Below are 24,424 nucleotides of genomic sequence, written 5' to 3'. Positions count from 1 at the left end.
TTGGGCATTGGCCGGGAATTGAACCCGGCCCTCCCGCATGGCAGGCGAGAATTCTACTACTGAAGTATTGTGCTGCTTCAGCAATTTGGTTTCAGATTTGAAAAGGAGAATCCTAAGTCTCTTCCTTATTTCAGCAGCAGTCACACACTATATTTCCAGATACTGTATAATATTATAATATCTCCTCTCTGCTCAACACGCATGTAATACAGTCTACATACCGTAGAGCAGTGTTTTTCAACCACTGTGCCGTGGCACACTAGTGTGTCGTGAGAGATCGTCAGGCGTGCCGTGAGAAATTGTCCAATTTCACTTAGTCTTAAAATTCTTTTTTATTAAAATTTATTCATTATTATCTGCAAATAATAAGCCATAGTTGAGTGTCTGTGCTGTAATATAGTGACTGGCAGAGTAATGTAATATTCGTCCGGGTGGCAGCAGGTAATTGCCTCCTACCTTCTTAGAGACAAGAGAATTAGTGACGCATGCGACAGGTCGTGGTGGCAGTGATGGAGAAGTTTTTAAAAAGGAAAAATGCAAACTCCGAACTGGGCCCTGGACAAGACTGTGACCCAGGTGAAGGGCCTAGTATGAGTGGTGGTAAAAAGAAAGCAAAGACGGTGAGCTCGAGGCAATACAGCAAAAGTTATCTTTCGTTAGGATTTACTTTCACCAGCGATGAGATGACCCCGACTCCATTATGCTTGGTGTGTGGCGAGAAGCAGTCCAATAGAGCCATAGTGCCAAGCAAGCTTAAACGCTATCTCCAAGCGAAACACCCGTCGCTTCAAAACAAGCCGATGGACTATTTTGTTTGCCTGCGTGAAAACACCGAAACAGGCAACATTAATGAGAAAAACCACAAAGGTAAATTACAAAGCCCTCAAAGCTAGTTGCTGAACTTGTAGCTAAATGAAAAAAGTCCCACACTGTGGCAGAGACGTTAATACTACCTGCCTGCAAAGACACTGTCAACGAGATGCTCGGCCCTGACGCGGTTAAAGACATATCTAAACTCCCGCTCTCAGATAACACAATTGCCAGACGTATTGATGACATGTCTACAGACATCGAAAGCCATGTTTTGGAAAAGATACGCATCAGTAGGAAATTTGCGTTGCAACTTGATGAGTCTACGGATATTCTCAGCTCTTGGCCAATGTGCGTTTTGTGGATGGAGATGCCATTAGAGAAAACTTCCTATTTTGTAAGGCACTGCCAGAAAAAACAACAAGAAAGGAATTTTTTTGGGTCAAATTGGAATATCTTGACCAGGGAGGACTTAAGTGGGAAAATTGCACAAGTGTTTGCACTGATGGAGCTGCAGCCATGGTCGGGCACACCTAAGGCTTCGTTAGCAGAGTGAAGGAAAGAAACCCAGATCTTATTGTTACACACTGTTTTCTGCACCGTGAGGCCTTCGTTGCAAAGACTTTACCAGCAGAACTAGTTCCTGTGGTGGATGATGTTGTGCGCATAGGGAACTTTGTAAAGACACGACCTTTGAAAAGGTATATTTACATCTTTGTGTGAGGAAATGTGAGCGGAGCATAAAGCCTTATTGCTCCATGCGGAAGTCCGATGGTTGTAGCGTGACAAGTTGCTGGCCCGTGTGTATGAGCTGCGGGAGGAACTTAAAGTGTTTCTGACAAACGAGAGGTCTGATTACTCAAATCTGTTTGCAAGTGATGAGTGGTGTGCAAAGCTGGCATACCTGGCAGATATATTTCATCATCTGAATGAACCGAACACACGGATGCAAGGCCGAAATGAGATAAAATAAATGGATTCCATTTAAAGGTGCACCTCTGGCAACAACATGTGCAAAGTGCCAATCTTGAGATGTTCCCACTCACAGAGGAACGGCAAGATCACCCTGCTGCACTGTGCGAGGTAATAGGTAAACATCTGAAAACTCTTGAGGAGAAGTTGTCATTTTATTTCTCTTCAGCCTCCACTGAATGCCTTGACTGCTGTTGGAAAGGACATGACTTTACAGGAGCAGGAGGAACTAACTGAACTGAAACAAGATCGTGGTTTAAAGCTAAGATTTGCTGAACTTCCTTTGGACAGTTTTTGGTTGACTGCTGCCAAGGAATTCCCCATTCCGGCCAACAAAGTTTTGACATTGCTCCCATTTTCCACAACATATGTGTGTGAGCTGAGCTTTTCAAGCCTAACTGCTATAAAAGCTAAAAACAGAGAGAGACTGAAAGCTGGTGAAGAAGAGCTTCGTGTATGCCTTTCTTCAATTCCTGCCAGGATATCAGCTTTGTGTTCATCTAAACAGGCCCAGGTTTCACACTGAGTGAGTATAAATAAATTGAGAAACTATATTGTAATTATATATACTGTATTAGGCTACAGAGTGCCATTCTGTAACATTTTTGGTTGGTGGTGTGCCACAAGATTTTTCCAATGTAAAAAATGTGCCATGGCTCAAAAAAGATTGAAAAACACTGCGTTACACTACACAATTTAAGAAGCTACACTTACTTCTGCTTCCATTTTAACACTTTTCAGTTTTGGAGCAACAACAACAGCAACAACAACAACAACAAAAAAGTGTTGGAACAAAATAAATCTTATTTTCCATTCCAGGTTGCAGTATTCTCGGGTGCAATGCAACACTGTTCCACACACAAATAACTTTTTTGAATGGTTAAATGACTAAAATCAGAAAGCGCCACCAGCATATCTGACAAAGATGACTCATGAACCAATTCTTTAATCGCTAGCTGAAAACAACGTATTGAATTTACACAAACGTCAAATAACAAATACAACATTCTACTTTCTCATGAATATGGTATAGTGCATTGCTTAATCAGCAGTTTTTCTTATAAGGACAAGATATTTAAATTGAATGAATTTAATGAAACCACACATCAAGCTGTCTTTTCTAACAGAGCATTAAATTTAGCATTAGCTCCCAGTTCCAGAAAGTTCTAGCCAGACATTCAGGGGGAAAGAATCAGAACAAAATGTAAAATAAAAAAAGTAGTGAAAGATGAAAGTGAAGGAATAAAATGTAAGGAATAAAATGTTCTCTAAACTGATCCTCCAACCCCCAGTAGTTAACCACACCTAGAACGTCTTACATTTAGACAGATTTTTTTTTAAAGTCTTTAATTTATTTATTCATTTTCATATGGTTCATTTACATGTGATTCATTTACGTATGATTCATTTTCATGAGATTCATATTCAAGTGATACATTTTCATGTGATTCATTTACGTTGATTCATTTTCATGAGATTCATGAAAATTCTTTTTTTTTAAGTGGCAGAATTTGTTTTTAACACAATATATAGATTTAAAAAATTATATAATTTCTTTTCCGTTTTTTTATACAGCTGATATTTTCTCATAGAATGTTAAATACATATAGAGAAATATATGCAGAATGAAGGACAAGGTTTTGTGCCTGTGCCACCTCCCACACCAATGAGTGTTGGATTGAGTCATCCCCTAACCTAACCCTGCCTGAGCCTTTTTATTAAAAGGTGTTTAATTTAGTTTGATGTGGTTTAGTTTGTTAGAATGTGAATTTATCTGTTATATGTAGGCTAGCTAACTGCCTAGTTAACTAACGTTAGTCAGCTGAGAAGAAATATATCAGACTTTTTCCTCATCCCCTGCCTGTCCAAACCCTGCCTCCTCTACATCAGATGCCCACGATGTTGAGACCAACTCGACCAGTGAAAGTTCTCAAGTGACATTTGAGTCATCCCAGTCCGTTTCAATCGGTGTGCAATCTTTTATAGATGATGACAGCCAAGCGCAGCGAGTTGAGTCTTCTCCCGTCCCTGCGGCTCTCATCCCGACAAGACAGTTTAAATCAGCTTGCCTACAAGAGTTCGCCTGGTTACGTTATGACAAAGGGAAAATGTACTGCACCTTTTGTGCTAAAGCAGGACAAGATATTGCTGGTAAAACAGAGTTCATTACCAGTTCGAGTCATTTTAAAAAAGAAACCGTAAAGAAGCATGGAGACAGTACAAAACATGAGAACGCCAGGGATTGTGTCATTGCTAGGTCTGCCCCTCGTGCCACCCCAATCGTGAAAGCAGTGCAACGTGCTAGTGATAAAGTCACTGAAAAAGAGATGAGGGAATTGAAAATAAAATTCAATGCAGCCTACATGACTCTGAGCCTGAATAAGCAGGAAATTAATAAAAAAGTGAAAAAAAGAAACAAATGACTGCACATTTAAGTATTTACGTTAATATATGATTCAAGATGGGGGCATCACTGCCAATGTTGAATGAATGGATGAATGAATGCCTTTTATTGTCACTATACACATGTACAATGAAATTAAGAGCCACTCCTTTTTGTTCCGTGCAAACGTACATTCAATAAACAAGAAGAATAAACAGATAAATAAACAGATAAATAAACAAGATAAATAAACAAGATAAATAAACAAGATAAACAAGATATTGGGGCGGATGGGGGAGGTACTATGAAATGCACAATTTTGAGACACTATATACATATGCTGTGAACTCAGTACATGTATGTGTTTATAATGGTAATAGCTTTCGGGAAGAAACTATTCTTAAATCTATTAGTCCTTGTTTTGATGCACCTGTAACGTCTCCCTGAGGGCAACAGATTGAACAGATCAAAGCCAGGGTGAGAACTGTCCTTAATGATGGTTTTTCCTCTGCTGAGGCAACGGGAAGTGTAAATATCCATCAGGGAGGGGAGAGGGCAGCCAATGACCTTCTGTGCTGCTCTTACTACTCTCTGAAGCCTCTCCCTGTCTGCTGCGGTGCAGCTACCGTACCACACCGTGATACAGTATGTCACTGCCACTGTTGGGCCCTTGAGCAAGGCCCTTAACCCTCTCTACTCCAGGGGTGCTGTATCATGGCTGACCCTGTGCTCTGACCCCAACTTCCTAACAACCTGGGATATGCAAAGAAAAGAATTTCACTGTGCTGTAATGTATATGTGATCAATAAAGACTCATTATTATTATTATTATATGACGTACTGAACATCGCACATATTGTGTATGTAAAGAATACATTGTGTAAACTATGGGAGGCAGAGTAAACAAAGGCAGACAGTACAGAAGGGAAAGAAAAGGCAGTGTGAGGTAGCCATTTAACAATGATATCATCATATGTCATATGACATCACTATTTTGGCTCCTGAAAATTTGAAAATTTGATTTGGCACATAAATATTTTGGGTTTAGGAACCAATGGCTCCAAGATCTTTTTTTGCCTGGAGCCCTGGAATATGTTTAATAAAATAAATAAATGAAATTTTTTAATGGGATCCAGAGAGGAAAGGAGCTCTACTAAACCTCAAACAACAACGATGACCAAACCCTGAAAGGAGTAAGTACAAGCCTTTTCTACGTAAAGTCTACAAAGAGTGTGGCCACTGAAAACAAAGAAGAGAAAAGGATATATACAACTTTGCAAAGAAAGTTTTCCTGTTCTCCTGTTGGGATGTTCTTCCTCCATTTTATGCCAGTAGCTCACCCAGACCTCAAAATTGCAGTCCTGTGAAGAATGACAAGGCGTATTTTATGCACGTTCCAAGATGTCCATCAAAGGAATGATTCCTTGATTCATCCACCAGATGGCATCACTTCTACATTTTTCCCTATACATACACAGGTATGTGTTTTGTTTCTGATTTGGTGTTGTGTTGATTGAATAATTTCCTTGACTGTTTCTCCTTTCTGAATTCTATTTCATCTTAAAGGATTTTCTGCCCCTATTCATTCTTCCCCTTTGCACAGGCTGTTCCATCTTTCTTCCTTTTTAAAGTGAACTTACTTTAACAATATGTCTGTAGTATTGCACAACAGATTTGAAGTCTTGGCTGAGTCTGGACTGATAAGGGAACCTGCAAATGTAAGTGAAAACCAAATTCAAGGTGTCTCAAATCAAAAACTGCTGTAGATTTAACACTGACAAAATATTTCAAATTTTTACAGGCTCTACATCATTCAGAAATTCTGGTGGCCACAACACCGGCTAATCCTTATCCACCAAGTGTGCTCAGACAGGTCACAAAATTCACATCTTTCATTAAACCTTCTCCAAACCAGTCAACACTGGAAAAGGTCAAACAAAACACAGCACAGTGGATGGACAATAATATAGAGATCTTAAAAGAACACTACGATGAAGTAATAGCAACCATTTTGTCTGAAATAAGGGAATTGGACATTCAGGTTTTCAACAGCGCAGTAACCTGGAGCAAAACAAGATATAGAAAGAAATTCACAGCGAGTTCAGCACAGACCCTGAAATCAATGTTAACAGAAATGCCAAAAAAGTCACTCACCCCATTGGCTGAATCCTTCAATGATCCTGAATCGTTTCCACCTCTTAAACCGAGTACGCAACCTGTTATGGGTTCCTATGCGGGGACCGTAAGGGAAAATAGGGGGTTCGGTAGAGAGGGGAAAGCCAGACTTTCATTTACCCCAACACAGGCTGGCCCTAAAGGAAAAAGGGGAGAAAGGAACTTAAAACAACATGCAGAACAAACAGTAGAAGTGCCTATGGTCACAGATTTAACTAAGGAACTACAAATAATAATGGAAGAGAAACCAGTTAGTTTACCATCAACCTCTACTCTACTGAGGGAGGACCTGGAGAGCAGGAAACAAACCAAGCAGCTTGAACCATACAGCAATGTAGTGTGTTAGGAAAGTGGTTTCAATGGTATGAAGTCCTGCTGGAGGAACTTGCATTCAGAGATGTTCCATCACATCTGTGGAATTGTGATGTATTTGGCCTACAAGATCAGTTTTACTCTACCCGTGTGGTTGGGGAGGTGGGTAAACCCTGTGTAGAGGTTACTGCTGGGGAGAAAGGAGAGACCACGACAGTCCTTCAGCATTCAATGCAGCGGGAACATTTAGGGTGTGCTGCTGTCAGTGCAACTCATTGTACCACGAGAGCTGTGGAGAAGATGTGCTTTCTATTAAATGAAATATATTTACGGTGTTGCTGCTATGGCACACTGAACACAATAGTGTCAATTTACTGTTAAAATTAAAATGGTTTCAGTTGAAATTACCTGTTATCTTTTTATATTGGTCCATTTTAACTGAACAGCCGGCCCAATTTGCCTGAACATTGTGTTGTGGCTCAAGAGGGTTCCTGCCGATACTCTAACCCTCATAATTTTAAAACAATTATACTTTTTCATATTTTTAAAAGAAATTTATATTGAAGAGGCCCATGCTAATTTATAAAAATATCATTAGAGATCATGATTTGATGAGATGATGAGACATGATAGCTTATTTGATGGTATTATAAATCATTTTCCAAAAAGTGGCCCATGTTAGCTGACTTCACCCTAGCCATATGGAAAAGTACCTCATGTACACAGTTAACTATGGTGGTGGATCTTTAATGTTTTGGGGCTGTTTTTCTGCCAGAGGACCTGGACATATTGTTAGGATACATGGCATCATGGACTCTACCAAATATCAACAGATATTAAATAAAAACCTGACTGCCTCTGCCAGAAAGATTCAAATGTGCCGTGGTTGGATCTTCCAGAAGGACAATGATCCAAAACATACATCAAAATCAACACACAATTGGTTTACTGACCACAAAATCAAGGTCCTGCCATGACCATCCGATGTGTTGATTCTTTCAAGTCATTTAACAGTAATGAGCAGCATTAAAAATATTAACATGGATATCTGAGTCTGATAATAAAATTAACTTCTACTTACAGTCAGATTTTGTAGTGTTTAGGACATTTAACACCCTTCTGTCCAAAAGAAACCAAAAGGGGGTACAAACTTTTACACTTCACTGTATTTGGTTGAAATTGCACTAATAGAACAACTGAATTACACTGTACTATTTTATAAAAAAAAAAAAAACATAGTATCTAATTTATTGTCACTATATACACTTTAAATACACTTTACCTGGCTGCTATCACTATAACTGCTATGATCATATTTGGTATAAGCTAATTTGCTGAATACTCAGTCATAGTGTGTTATGTTTACATTTACACCATATTTCCATTATTGCACTACCTGTTATATGTTAAAGATCTAACAGACCTGTGCGGACACATTTTTACTAATTATCTGTTAAAAAAAAAACATTCTTAGATTTCAGTGTTTGTTTGTGCTCACATAGTCCTATTGAACACAGCATACCACCATCTAACATACCATCTAACATGATATATATGGTTATATCTAGAGATATAGAGATAGCTCTTTAACATTTTACACTGGGTCAAAAAAAAGTCAAATCATTTATATTTATATATTTGCACTAGAGCTGCAACAACTAATCGATAAAATGGATAATAATCGATAATGAAAATTGTTGTAATGAATCTCATTATGGATTAGATGGTCTGCCTTACATTACACCCTGAGCAGGATGAAGTGGTTACTGATGATAAATAAATGAGCAAAGTTGACAAACTGCATCTGCTTTTTACTTGTATCTACTCTATGGGTCAATATCGTACACTCATATAATTGTCAGATTATTAGAAATCCATGGCTTCAATATGTCAAGGGGAAAATATTGTTAATATAAAATGATATCTAATTCCTTTAATGCAATTAGGTTGAGTACAAAGCCACCTACTAAGCCACTGCAGTGGAACTGCATGATAGAAGTAACAACTTCATTCATGTCATGTTCTGTGAAGAGATTACTACACACCTTTGTAAGATATATTCAGTTTCTTGTCTATTTCTGACATGGAACAGCCTTAATTTCTCAAAACAACAATAGACTGATGACTTTCTGAAGAAAGCTCTTTCTTTCTGGCCATTTTGTGTCTGTAATCAAACCCCCAAAAGCTGATGCTCCAGGTTCTCAAGTAGCCCAAAGAAGGCCACTTGTATGGCTTTCTTAAACAGCACAATGGTTTTCAGCTGTGCTAACATCATTGCACAAGGGTTTTCTAATGATGAATGAACTTTTTACCATGATAATGTCAGATTAGCTAACACAATGTGCCACAGGAACACAGGAGTTGCTGGTTGGTGAAAATGGGCCTTTCCATGCCTACGTAGATATTCCCTTAAAAATCCAGCTATAATAAAGACTGTATTTCTGATCAATGTTATTTTAAAAATTGTGATTTTCATTCAAAAGCAAGGCAATTTCTGAGTGACTCCAAACTTTTGAACTGTAGTGTTGCTAAAGTCATAAAGTTAATAGTAATTATCTCATGGTGGTGTTCTAGTTATAATATCAGTACAAGCCACTGTATAAGGTGTGCTACTGTAACAAAAGAGGCAGAACATTAGTTTGGTTTGGAAATTACCAGAGCGTTTGATCATTCTAGACAGCATGGCTCAGGTTAATTGTCAGTCATAAAATACAATAAGTGGAGAGAGGAAAAGTAAAAGGATATAATGGCTGCATGGTTAAATAATGCACTGATGGATTTTCTGTGCATTACAGTGTGTGTTTTTATGAAACATTGTAAGAAGCAGTAGAATAAGGTGGACTGAGAAATATAGAACATTACTTAATAGGCCTAATACTGAATATACAGAGAGTTTTATTTAGTGTACATACATTTTAAGAATTCATGCTGGTTTTATTTTCTAATTTATTTTATTTTTTATATTCTATGGTATGCTGGTATGGCAAGAAATAAATTATAAATGCTACTTACATTTTAATGGCGTTTTCTAACTCTGTGTGTGTGTTTTAACATAATCTGTTTACAGTGAATTCTATAAAAGATTGGGTATGAATGTGGATTTAAAAAATAAACAGCTTTAATCTCTATGATTACATGAACACAGTACACTAAGTAAAAATCTCTGCATACGGGTGGACCAAAAATGAGGAGATGGGAAGCAGGCTCAAAAATCACCTCTTTATTTTCCTTCACTATTTCTGTCTCATTTCAGAAATTTTATTTCACTATGCACATATCTAGACACACGACTGTCCTCTTCCTCTCATGTGTCTGTTTTATCCTGCTCATTGAAACACAGAACACCTGTTACAAAATCCTGCACAGGTGTAGATCCTTACCACTCACTTTTCCCTGGCTCCCAGTCTAGTCCCAGTCTTTTCCCAGTCTACCTCATTCCCCTGCTTATTATGATGTTTCATAAAAACACCATTTAATACAGATAAAATCCATCAGTCCATCATTTAACCACCAACCCATCATTTAACCATAGGTGTGAGGTGTTTCATGTATCTCTTCCTGTAAATCCCTTCACTTTTCCTTTCTTCACTTACTGTATTTCCAGTCTTTCCCAATTAACCTGAACCATGTTGTCTAGAATTACCAACCCATGTCTGAAAATGATTCAACTATAAACATATGTACATAACAGATTATTAACCCTTATGCTTAATGTTTACAGTAATTACATACACTTTGTTAGTGTTTAGTGGTATTGCCTGTTCATTGATTGAATTTCGAGTAGCCTTCCACAAGCTTCTCATGATTTGCTGTAATTTGTGCTCATTCCTCCAGACAGAACTGTTTTGAGGGCCTCATTGCTCAGACATGCTTTTTCACTTCAGTCCACAAATTTTCTTTGGGAGTCAGGTCAGGGTGTTTTTGATGGCCACTCGAGTAGATTTACTTTGTTGTCTTTAAGCCATTTTGTTACAACTTTGGAGGTATGCTTAGGAGCATTGCCTTGCTTTACATTTTATTTTTTCCCAATAACCTGTGTTCAATTTCCCTTACTCGCCCTACTAGGCCAAAACCAGTGTGCACTTGCAGCATGAGGAGACGAGTGTGTAGTAGGGTGTTGTTTTTTAAACTACTATATTTTCTATAGTTGCTATCTAAAATGACCTTTAATACAGAGGAGGTGGACTATGGGGAGGTGCAATACCAGTACCCTGATACTAACATAACATAGAGGTTCTCTTTTTTTTGGTGTACAGACAATGCTAATGTTTCCTCTTCGTTACTTGACAAAGTTATTATTTTAGCTGTCGAACACAGTATACTGGAGAAATGAAAGAATGAATATTGATGTTATTTTATTTCAACTCCAATATTTTCCAATATGTTTTTTCTAGTCCAGCCAACTTTTCTGATTTGTATGGAATTAATGAATTAATTTTATTATTGATATTATCATGTTTTTTTCATACATCTTGCAATGTGCTCTTGGACACATTAGTGATGGAACCTGGAGCCACTGGGTGTTTCGGGTCTTTAATCCTAAGACTCCCTGGACCTGGCCTGTGTCCAAATTGCTGATCACCCTCCAGAGCCTTCTTGAAGCTCTCTCAGCAGCCTCTGTGGTGTTCCTGATAGTTCTTTTCATTTGTTGTCCTGTGATGTTAAGATGCTTTAAGGTGTGGTAGAGAGACAGGCTGGAAAAGCCTCTCCAGCACACAACGGGATCCTCATAATAATAATAATAATAATAATAATAATAATAATAATAATAATAATAATAACAATAATAATAATAATAATAATAACAACTATCATAGCACTGGCACCCTATCCAGGGCTGTCCCCTGTCTTGTGCCCCAAGTCCCCTGGGATAGGCTCCAAGCTCCCCCACGACCCTGTGTAGGATACGCGGTACAGAAAATGGATGGCTGGATGGATGGATGTCCCAAATCAATGTCACTGCTACAGCAAAATCATAGAACTTTGGGGAAATTAAACTTATGGCAGAAAATTCTACTGAGCTTCGTGCCACTGCAACATTATTTTTTAAAAACTTATGGCTCAATACTAAACCTACCAAAAGTTTCTCACTCCCATTTTCTGTCTGCCAGATCATTTAATAAATAGGCTAAAAATCTACAACAGAAACAGAAAGCAAAGTTAAAACCAACAATTTATTTTCAAAGGTTATATAAACATCTCAAAATATATTGTACCTCTGTTAAACATTTCACAATAATCAGTAGGAATAAGTGGAACTAAATCTTATACAAACTGTACATGAACATGGTCAGAAAGATTCCAACAGGAATTTGAAATATGAACCTTCGATTAAAACTGGAGTACGTGAATGAGGGGTGTGCCGCTGTTAAGGTATAAAGTTAGCATGTTTCCATAACTCCATGCCTGACTAGCACCCCAGCCTCGGTGCACTTTGTCGATGCAGCCACCTCTTTCTCACACTGAGTGACAAACTGTTCGTAGAGGTAAAGGCCTTTCCAGCTTTCAATGACATGGTGCTGCTGTACTCTGCTGCCTTTAACTACACCAGTCATGGTATCCTGGGGAATGATCATCACACTTCCCGGAAGCTCCATGATGGATACGTGCCTGCATGTACTCGTGGGAAAGAATGTTGTGTTGAGTAAGGCGTTTACTGTGGAGAACACATTACAGAACATGTTTGAAAACAACACATTTTGGATGTCAGCTTTAGACCTCATTACTCTGAAATTCCACGAAATGCAAAAGTAGCAAGATTCAATATCAGTCCTTACAGGATTTCCATTTTTTTTCTGATTTTTGCAGCCATAAATGCGTGATCTCTGGCTTTTTTCATAATGTATGATGCAACTTACAAAGTTTATTGTTTTACTTTTTTTGTGGAAAACTACTTGAATTGGTGAAATTTGTAAGTGCATGACATAGTTTTGCACGGTCTTTCACAGTGATGTTTGTTGGGAATCAGAATCAGATTTATTGTCAAGTACAGTGGGTTTACATGTACAAGGAATTTGTCTTGGTGTACTGGTGCTTAACAATAACAGTACATACAAGAAATAATATAATATTAATAAGAAAGAGTTAGGAAGTTATGTTTTGGAAGGTTTAGGAAAATAAAAATAAAGACATTAACTGTACATTAGTACAGTATGTGTTGTACACAGCAGTCTGACATGTGTGTGTGTTATGTTGTGGATAAAAATGACATGAAATAAACATGAGGGAGACTTAGCATAAGTAAAAATGTAATTTTATAGGTAATTCACAGGATGGGTGGGTGCGTAGTCTGGAGGAGAGCGAGAGGGGGAAGAAAATGGGGTGCGTCCTGGGGACATGGGGAAATCAGCGAGGGGGAAGTGAACGGACCACTGAGAGTCAGGCAGACTGGTAGGAGAGAAGAGGGATGAAGGGTCGGGGCCTGGATCAGAGAAAACAACATCATCCTCGAACTGAAAGCTGGAGTGGGGTTCTGGGTCTGACTGTGTAGAGGCGTCAACACGCACGTTCATGGGGCAGATTCTGTATCGAAGAAGAGGGGGGAACCCCGGATCTCTAGTCCTAGGGGGGGTGCTGCGAAGATAGTTAAGTAGCATCATGATATCAGCAGTGAGATGCACAAGCTGGTAATGAGTGTCCAGATCCAGATCCAGATCCAGGTCCAGTAACGGAGAGAGAGGGGACTGACGACGGGCACCGGCACCTAGACATACAGAAGCGGTTTTAGTTAGAGGTGGATAAATTGGTAAAACACTTTAAAGATCTTTATGGGTTGTTAGTCGAAATAGTCGAAAGAAGTGTACGAGCTGAGGAGTGCTAAAACACACACACACACACACACCCTCGTACAGTCAAGGGCGGCAAGTAGACACAACATACACACACATGAATAACTTTAATAATATCTTATAGTAATAGAGAAATAGTATAAATATATATAAAATAAGAAATATAGTGCAAATATGAAAATAAATTATAAACGACAAATACAGGAAAATGTAAACTTACTCATGATTCAGATGGTGAAGATTCTCGTCTCGCATGGAAGGCCTTATTTTAAGAAAGAACCATGAGGAGCCAGTTATAAGGGTGGCTGGGTCAAACTGCCCCCCCCTCTCGAGATAACGATAAGACCAAGGTCCCTCCCGGTTGTTTAGTCGTCTTATCTACGTCATCTTATTTCCCTAGGTAATTGAGAATTCTGGTTTCTGACGCCCTAAGGTAAATGAGAATCCTGGTTTCTGACCACCTAAGGTAAATGAGAATCCTGGTTTCTGACGCCCTAGGTAACTGAAAAATTCTGGTTTCTGATCCTCTGAGTAACTAGAAACTCTGGGTTTTTATTTTCTGGGTTATTGGAAATGCCTGGGTTCTGATGTCATGGGTAAATTAAAACCCCTGGTTTCAATTCTATGTGTAAGTGAAATAGCCCTTTTCTGGAGCATAAGAGTAAGGCAAATGAGCTCTTTTTTAACCCTATTGGTAGTGAGATCATAGTCTTTTTGAAACCTATGGGTTATTTAGTGTGTAAATACAGTATAAATACTGGAGCTTAAGCTCAGGGTATTGGGGATCACTTTTGAGAATTCTCATCTGTGTGGATCTCGTGTGGTGGAATGGAACAATAAATCTGGACCCTTGCTTCTTCTCACTCACGGCTGGTGTATTTTTTCTATCTCCAACTGGTCTCAGAGGTAGATGTGAGTATTGGCTTCTAAGTTGAATTTTAAATGTTTTTGGGTAATAGGCTAAATATAGCCCTTCAAACAATGCCTTCTTTAAGTCAGGTGACACAAGCCTGCACAACTCAAACACAACCTGTTGAAGAGAACCAAATTTAAAATAGTTAAGAGCCAAATCTCCACCATTCTGAAGGCATAAAGTACGTATTCATGTGTAAGCAAACATTTGTTTTATCTATGGAAAATAAATGAACATTAGAACAGATTTACTTGTCTCTGACTGAACAAAGCAGGCCATATAAATGTTGTGGATAAAAATGACATGAAATAAACATGAGGGAGACTTAGTATGAGTAAAATGTAATTTTATTGGTAATTCACAGGACTGGTGGGTGCGTAGTCTGGAGGAGAGCGGGAGGGGGAAGAAAATGGGGTGCGTCAGCAAAGGTGAAGTGAGGGGACCACTGAGAGTGGGGCGGACTGGTAGGTGAGAAGAGGGACGAATGGTCGGGGCCCGGATCAGAGAAGAGGACATCTCCCTCAGACTGAAAGCTTGAAGGGGGTTCTGGCTGTGTAGAGGCGTCAACACACGTTCACGGGGCAGATTCTGTATCGGAGGGGGGGGTTTCCATTTCCATTTCTGGAGGGGGTGCTGCGAAGATAGTTAAGTAGCACCATGATATCAGCAGTGAGATGCACAAGCTGATAATGAGTGTCGAGATCCAGATCCAGTAAAGGGGAGAGGAAGGACTGACGATGGGCACCTAGACACACAGAAGCGGTTTTAGGCGGATTTTGACAAATTGGATTTACACTTTAAACTTTAAGAGTACTACACTATGGTTTACTAGTCGAAAAGTCAAAAAGAAGTATAAGAGCTGAGGAGTACTGACACACACACACACACACACACACTCACACTCACTCTCGCACAGTCAAGGACGGGCATGTAGACATAACGCACACACACATAAATAACGTTATAAGAATAATGAAAAGGAGTATTAAGATATTACAAGACATTACAATATCTTATAATAATAGAAAAACTCTTTATAAAATACAGAATAGTATGATATGCAGAACAGTAGAAGGGTAATATAATGATATTATGAAGTAGGAAGTACAGTAAACCATTTTCAAGCAGTATAACTATATATATATATATATATATATATATATATATATATATATATATATATATATATATATATATATATATATTAGCAAATATGAAAATAAATTATAAACTACAAATACAGAAAAATATAACTTACTCATAATTCAGATGGTGAAGATTCTTGTCTTGCAAGGAAGGTCTTAATTTTAAGAGAGAACCATGAGGAGCCATTTATAACAAGCTGCCCCCCCCCCCCCCCCCCCCCCCCCCGCGAGATAATAGTAAGACCAAGGTCACTCTAGATTGTTTTGTCTCTCCACTTTTGATTCTATGGGTAATTTGAAATCCCTTGGTTTTGATTCTATGTGTAAGTTGAAACGCCCTGGTTTTTGAGCTATTGGTAAGTGGAATAGCCTTTTTTTTTAAACATAATAGTAAGGTAGATGAACTCTTTTTTAACCCTCTTGGTATTGATATCATAGTCTTCTTGAAACATATGGGTTATTTACTGTGTAAATACAGTATAAATACTGGAGCTTAAGCTCAGGGTATCAGATCACTTCTGAGAATTCTCATCGGTGTGGATCTCGTGTGGTGGAACGGAACCAATAAAGCTGAACCCTTGCTTCTTCTGACTCATGGCTGGTGTCTTTTTTCAAGAAGAGGATTCTGAATCGGTTCATTTTAAGAATCATTACCAAAGCCGCTTATCCTACTTCGATGGTTTGAATGAATGAACTGAATCAGTTGAACTGACTCTTCATTGCTCAGTAAGCCAACGCCGACGAGAATTTCAGTATTATTTTAAAACATATTTATATTTTTTGAGAGAAGTTTAACGGCTTGAGAAGTGACTCAAGCAGCCTTTTTATTCACAAATCTCACACACACAAACAAGGACACAATACTCGCTAAAAAAATAAGTTACCTCAAAAATGTGACAAAAATGACCTCAAAGTGTTTTTTGGTAAAGCAATGTTTTCTGTGAAGCAGTTTACTGCCTACAAATGCCTCTATGATCACAATGCACCTCATCCACCAGCAAATTATCAACAAATCTTAACAACAGACATTGAGAGTAATATCAAATACATATTAATATTGAGAGTAATATCAAATACATATTAATACTGAGATTAATATCAAATAAAATGAATGACCTGACTTGGACCCATCCAAGATGTCCACCGATGAAAAAGAGCACAGCCTTCTTGTGAAGGAAACTTAACGGCTTGAGGAAGTGACGTAAGCAGTAATGTAATTGGTTGCTAGGGAATAAATTGTGTTGAACACATGTGTGATTCCATATAAATAATGAAATGTTGAGCAAACTCGTTTAAATAAGCCAGTAAGAGTAAATCAGCTATTAATTGGAGCAACTGAATAAAATAAGTTGAACTTACTAAAGTCAAGAACTATTTTTTTTACAGTGGTAACCTAAAAAAAATATGCCATTAATAAAGATAATTGAATTTAACTTGTTTGAGGTATGGTTCATGAAGCCAGAAAGTTCGGATATTAATCAAAAAATGTTTTGAGTCATATCTGTGATTTTGTTTATTTGCTACGAAGTTAAAAAAAAATCCAGGTGAACATCCAAGAATAGTGGTTCCATAATTAGGGGTTCCAGCCCGAAGGGTGGAAACCCTATTGTAATTGTAAGGATTATTATTATTATTATTATTATTATTATTATTATTATTATTAAAAACTATAAAACCAAGTCAGTTCTTTACAGATCCAGTCTTTTGGGTGGCGCCCTGTTCCTTTCAGGGTAGCGCCTCTGTAACGGTGGAGTTGTTTTCAAGGGAGACTGTTTCTGTTGCAGGTGTCATACACTTGTTAGTGTCATGATCAGAATCAAGTGATAAGTCTGGTGGTCACACTGTGTCTGTTTTATTGAATGCAGACTGTTCAGGGGTGTTCTTTGGCTGAGCATCCAGTATTTGATCAACGTGACATCTCCACATGTGCTCTCCAACGTCCACTTCGTACATCAGTGGTCCAGCTCTTGTGGCTATCTGCCCAGGTGTCCACTTGTTCTCTTGATAATCACGTGCTAAAACTCACCGTCCAACATCAAAACTCCTTGCTGCTTTACTTGTCAAGTACCAATCAGAAATCAATGCTAAGGGGAGTGATTCCACTTAAAGAAATAGATCCACTCTAAACACTACAGAGTTGATAAGATTTGATTAAATTTTGATTCGTTATCAATATTTCGTTTAAAATGTCAAATTGCAGACATGGAATCTATGTTTTAATATCAATGTTGGTAACTGAAACCCTTCTACTTAAATATAGTACTGAAATACACATTTACATTAACAACAGGACACACAGTTATCTTTAATTACTTTTTACTTTGAGTAACAAACATTGTAACAAGAAACCATAAATATGTGTATACAAAGCACACAAGGTAAGCACAAATACGAATGAGTTGGCCAAGGAAAACAACAACAACATCTGTTGACAAACATTGTGAGAGCTATAAATAAAAGGCCAAAAACAACAGTCAGTGACATCACTAAGAACCTCCACAGGGCAGGGGTGGAGGTATCCCAATCCACCGTTAGAAGAAGACTTTGAGAGCAGAAATATGGAGGCCATACCACAAGATACAAAGCACTCATCAGCACTAAGAATCAGAATGCCAGATTGGAATTCGCAAAGAAATACAGAGACGATCCACAAATGTTCTGGAACCAAGATGAACCTCTACCAAAGTGATGTAAAACCCAAAGTGTGGAGAAAGAAAGGATCTATCAACTTAATAATACAGATGCAATAAACTCGATTCTCTGCAGCAGAAAAGTGAACTTGCACAATTATGTTTCATGTTCCTCTGATAAACACAGATCACATAAACATTCCTAACTTTTATTTTTAAAGCATTGTGAGGATGTGCAGATCAACACTTCAGATGGAGGCATGTCAGGCTCTATGGAACACTCCACCCCTGTGGAAGAACATGATGGAGGACTGCAGAAGAATCTCAAATCCCATCAGTCTGGTAGGCACATAAACATATTAACAACACAAACATGTCGTATTTGATGTATTTATTTGTTTGTAAGCCCGTTCTCAGACGCACCTTTATGTAGGATTTGAGTGGCAATTACAGTTTCAGCATAAACACAGTTCTCCAAAACTCTCCTTACCCTATCATGCAGTGTAAGTGCTGCCATGGAAACTCATTTCTGCCTCCTGTACTTGTAAAAGAGAGCTTTGTCTGAGCTCCTGTTTCTTCAACACCTCCACAGTGACTGTAGCACTTCTGCTGGTCACCTGATATGTTTTTTCAATCTCACATGCTGTTTTTCTTCACTTTTAAGTAACAGGCAAGGTAATTAACATCCTCCACCAGGTGCAAGATCTCTCCCCTCACCTATACGGAGCATCCTATTCTTTCCCAGGAGGCCTCAAACCTGGCGATGTTCATTTCATTCCAGAAGAAAAATGTTCAATTATGTGTCAGAGGCAGCTTCACAGAAATATATAAAGTCTTGATATAAAATGTACATTTCTAAATGTATCACCAATGGTGGTGAGGATAAACTCCCTGAGAAGGTATTAGGAAGAAAACTTTAGAGGAACCAGACTCAAAAAGAAACCCGTACATTTCATGAATGTTATTCCTATGTAGGTACGAGCATAGCTGCTGTGCTACAACCTTTTCTAATATCTTGGAGACAAAGAGGAGATTTGATATTGACCTACTGAAAGAAATTCTCTTATACATGTACTCTCTTATACTATGAACTGCTATCAAATACCTATGATGAATGTATTCATTTAATTTCCTTGTATTCATTTGATTACCTCTTTGAATAAGCTGATCACCTGCTATCCTTGATTATATTATTATGTATTTCCATGTCAACATGACACATTACTTATTTTGTATCATGACTATGTGCTGTGTGTTATGTTTAAATCTGTCTGACACCTGGACCAGTAGAAACCGTCCATGCACTGCTTCTTATCAATGTGTATAAATACTCTTGTTTTGCATGACTCACCTATATTATATTGTTATCTCTCTGATTCTTAAGATAAAGGACAAAATATGTTTTAGAAGTTTGTTTATATTTTTTAAATACTACATTCATTTGAAATTTATATATTTCTAGACAAAGGTCTCGGCTAATGATCCATGTAAGGGAACAGGTTTATATGAAAATGCTTTATTGTCTTCATAACGTAATTTTTGTCAACTGAAAAGCTATTTTAATTTCATCCCCCAATAAGAATGTAAAGTCCTCAATTATCTAATAATAATGTTCAGTAAGGACTTAAGTGATAAAATACATTCTCTACATTTATGTTTCTGTTTTCACACTATTATGAAAAATCCCATTCCTAAAATCCTTAATTCTCTACCCTCCTTTTTAATATTAAGCATATATAACCAGTGTTCTTAGGCAAACAAGACATCATATATAGTTCAGTTAGTGTTTTTATTAACACAATAAATTGAAAAAAAGAATAAGAAAGAACAAAAACCTTCATCTGATGGTGTGATGATAAATAACTGTCGGAGTTGACAAATAACCAGCTGTTATAACAGATTAAGTACTAAAATATTTTTTAACATTAATATTTTTTTGATTGACAAGACAACAAATTAAGATAACTAAGTAATTTTTTAAGTATTTAATTGAATTCAACAATTAAATTTTGTAATCTTATTATAATTGGGTTCCAGAATCCTTCCAGTGTTCTTCTCTTTGTAGCAGTACGTCTCATTCTGGGTCTCTGGTGGCCCACTGGACAAACAGAAGAAGCAACTTCTCTGATTCCTCTGCTCCCTATAGTCCAATTGAACCATCAGTCTTGCTTTTTTTTGTGTCCCTTTTCTTCCACCTTTGTCATTCCTTCTCTAGAATCTCCCTTCTGCTTTCTGGGTCTCTGTTTAATTTCTCTCTTCCCTTTCTTTTACACTACCAACAACATTACATTATGTCCCCTTATTAAAAAATATTATATCACTCTATAAAGACTTTTTATGAGCACTTGTCAACTCCATCAGCTTGTAAGTCGTCTCTTGAACTCTCTAGAACTGGCTTGTTTAAAATTAATAGCCTCAATCCTTTGTCTAATATTTAAAATTTTGCCAGTGAAAAAATTTGCGAAATTGTCGCTGCTATATAATGATTGTGTGCATGTTTCTTTGGTGGTTTTATTCCTAGTTAATTTTGCTACAGTATTAAATAAGAATTACAGTGGAGAGAGAGAGACTGATGTAGCAGCACTAAGAGATTTTCTATAGTTCCGGAGACTCTGCTTCCATGCTGTTTAAATATTACCATTTTGGTTTGACACCATTTACGTTCTACTTGACGAGTGGTCTGTTTTAAGGTGTGTGTGTGATCGTTATACCAGGGTGCTAGCTTGTTCTAGGGGGGGAACGACAAACTTTCAGTACCATTTTGTTCATTTATTTAAAATAAAATCCACAAACTGAGTGTTAGAAATAAATAAAAAACTTCAGACTAAAACTTTATTATAACACAACTGTTTGTCCTATTTTATGTATGTTAGTTTACATTTTATATAAGCATTTATGAATTATTTTCAATCACTCCCATTATAATAAACTACAGAATGTAAACTGTATCATGCAAATACACCATATAATGGCAATAAACTTGAATTAAACTAAACCTTTTAAGCAACTCACACCAGTTTCCCCGACCCCATACAGACCATGCAGTATTTTGGATATAAACATAAGTTTGTACTCGTTCATCAGTGTCGTGTGTGCGTGCTACACAGTTGCCGCTTTTTAAAGTTTGATCTTTGTGGCATTTAATATAAAATGCGCCCCTGCCTTAGAGGACTTGGGTCGCACACTTTTTTCTGCTGTCACTTGACGATGACACCTCTGTCTGATGGTGACTGAGGTCATGTTGAGCATAAAAGGTAACGCAGATATAAACAGTAAACAGAAGAAATTCATTTTGTTGACTCTGGGTAAAGCTAGCAGCGTCGCATTTCGTGCGTTTGACGTCAGGCACCACTCACTGGGAAAAGGCTTATTCTTCCGGTTAGTAAAAAATTGCTAGTGTTCCATTGGAGACAATATTACCGTTCTAAAATTCATACACTAGACAGTAGAGTATATAATGCATAGTGTAAGTATGATGCATGTTTTCGGAACAGAAGTAAGGTGATAAGTAAACGTACCCCATGCCGTGCGCAGACCAAGTAATCAATAATGAGATTTCTTGACACCGATTTTCATAATAGATTATTATAGATTTTATCAATTAGTTGTTGCAGCTCTATATAACTTCAGAAAACACGCTCACACTGAGACAGCCTTTAGAAATATTGTTTCAGAATATTTTTGTATTTTGTTTTTTTCCCTTACATAGGAAAGAAGCTGCATTATTGTTCGCAGTGTGGGAAGAGTTTTATTCGCAAGTATATTCTCCAACACGAGCACATTCTTGCTAGAGAGAAACCATATTACTGTGAACAGTGTGGGAAGAGTTTTGTTACCTAGAGTAATCTCAAACTACACCAGTGCGTTCACATTGGAGAGAAGCCGTATCACTGTGATCAATGTGAGAAGAGTTTAGGTACCCTGAGGAATCTCATACTACACCAGCGCGTTCACACTGGAGAGAAGCCATATTACTGTGAACAGTGTGGGGAAAGCTTTACTCAACAGACTTCGCTCAAACAAGTCCAGTGATAAATAATCGAGACCTCAATATTGATCAAAATAATCGGGATTAGCGTTTTGGCCATAATCGTGCAGCCCTAAATGGAAGGCTTTATTTTTCACGGACTTGATAAACATTCTAAAGCCTTATGAATTTACTTTAGTTTAGTTAGATGTAGGCTTTGATTAGAGCTAGATATGGACTAGAATAAAAATCCTGGTATGTTTCCTTCTTTTTCACCATGTAGAGATGAAAACTTTACAATATACTTCCGTTCCATTTGTCTTTTTTAGGGGTTCAAGCCTGAAGGACTGAAACCCTCTCGTAATTGTAAGGGTTATTATTATTATTATTATTATTATTATTATTATTATTATTATTATTGTTGTTGTTGTTGTTGTTGTTGTTGTTGTTGTTATTATTATTATTATTATTAAAAAATATATAAAACTGATCGTGCAGACCACACCATATGTCCTAGAGAGCTGAAGCTTTGAAGGAAGGTACAACCCCAGAGTACTACAGCGTCACAACATTCCGGCCTGATCTGCCAGATGGTGGCGCTATAGTGAGCATGTTTAGAAAAATGGTAATATCTTTTGAACCGTTTGTCACAGACTCAAATGTCTTACATTTAGATTTCATTTCCTCCTATACAAATTTTCTGCCATCTTGGATTTTCTGTAAAACCTACTTTTGCAAATTAGTCCTAGGTTTTTCGTCCCATCGAGACCAAACCAGTGCCAAACAAATTATGGTGTCTTTGTATAAAATGTTATCAAAAAAAAGGTTGAGCTTTTGACTTGAGGTAGCTACTATACATGAAAACACAGATAGTAGGCATGGCCTCCTTTACTTAAAGGACTATAACTGCTGAGAAATTTTCACCAACCTTGGTATACTTATGTATAGTCTCCGCCTGAAGGCACGCATCATAAATTGCGGAGTTTGGCCACTTGGTGGCGAAACTTTGTGGTAGAGGACTGCATTGGGATCCCATGGGCCCCGTGAGACCCAACGCAAATCTCGTGGGAGTGGGCGGTTTTACCTTTACAACAGGCACAAATCTGGCACCTCTGGAATAAGGCAATACCTCAGCACCTGACTCTCGGACAACCCAGATCCAGACAGTGTGCTTGAATGGTGGAAGTTAAACAGAGAGCGCTTTCCTGCGGTTACATTTAGAGTATCCCTGCATCTAGTGCACAGTCAGAGAGGATATTTAGTGTGTGTGAACGGATGTTGGAAGAGAGATGCACAAGTCTGGGACCGCAGTCCATCAGCAACATTCTCTTCCTCCATAGCAATCTAGAGTAGGTTAGGCCAAGTCATTCATAATTTCCTTCATTCATTAAGTAGCCTACGTTTTATGTTTTATTTATTTATTTATTTATTTTATTTTTGCTACATGTTAATTAGCTACATAAACACCTGATATCTGAGATCTTTCTTTCCTATTTATTTAATTTGTTTAATATTTATTTATTTTATAAGCAATTAAATATTGTGCCTGGTTGGGTTACCAGAGTTGAACTATTATTGTTAGCTGTGTGTGTGTTACGCATACGTTTAAATATGTTTTTAGGCTCCGCTAGTTGTGATGTTTTAAAATTTAGGAGTTTTATAAGGCTAATAAAAATAATAAAAATTGGTCCAATGTGTTTATCCTGTGTGGTGCTTTACTTGTGCTTTTTACTTATGGTCAGTTTAATTAAAAGCAATGTTTTATGTCTGTTATTCTGAATGTGTAGCATAGCCCTAACGTTTGTGTAAATTTTTCATAATATCTACATGCTGTGACGGAATGTTTGCGGGTGCGGGCGGGGGCGCAACACACGCGTTGCGGGCGGGAGCAGAACACACGCGTTGAGGGTGCGGGCGGTAATGGTCAGAAATGCAGGAGCGGGATTAAGAAAACAGTCCCGCGCAGGGCTCTACTTGGTGGCATAAAACACATGAAAGCGGCTGTATAAATGGTGTGTAAATGGTTGTATATTATCCGATGTTTCAGATGTACCCATTCTTTGTATCATATGTTAGGTCTCCTCGTTTTACACAACTTTGTTTCCAGGACCACTGCTGTCAATCAAATCATTCATTAAATATTTTATATGATTTAAAATAACGTACTTTTTGAACTAGAACTAGGGAGTTAGAGTCGATGCCAGAACGATTCACTGCTGCTACTTCTGGTGTAAAATTTTAGCAGTGCAGAATTACAGAGCTTACAAACTGCAGTTGTCTTAATGCCACACAAGACGACATCTTTACAGAACCGATGCGTTTTCCCACC

At 37.8% G+C, this 24,424-nt stretch overlaps 1 protein-coding gene across 4 annotated transcripts in view; it reads right to left on the bottom strand.

The window, feature by feature from the left end:
• Window positions 1–24,424, bottom strand: part of LOC108261189 (NACHT, LRR and PYD domains-containing protein 3) — a 264,701-nt gene that overhangs the window by 33,391 nt on the left and 206,886 nt on the right. The window contains exon 10 of one of the 4 annotated variants that reach the window (XM_053684419.1): window positions 13,237–13,355. The exons of the other annotated variants lie outside the window; for them this stretch is intronic. Within the exon in view, the coding sequence (XP_053540394.1) occupies window positions 13,256–13,355 (100 nt within the window). The 3' untranslated portion in view covers window positions 13,237–13,255. Of the gene's footprint in view, window positions 1–13,236; window positions 13,356–24,424 lie in introns of those variants that run through there. 4 annotated transcript variants of the gene reach the window in all.

The sequence above is a fragment of the Ictalurus punctatus genome, chromosome 12 (genome assembly GCF_001660625.3).
Source record: "Ictalurus punctatus breed USDA103 chromosome 12, Coco_2.0, whole genome shotgun sequence".
Classification (NCBI taxonomy): domain Eukaryota; kingdom Metazoa; phylum Chordata; class Actinopteri; order Siluriformes; family Ictaluridae; genus Ictalurus; species Ictalurus punctatus.
This window is presented reverse-complemented; position numbering and strand designations above follow the sequence as displayed.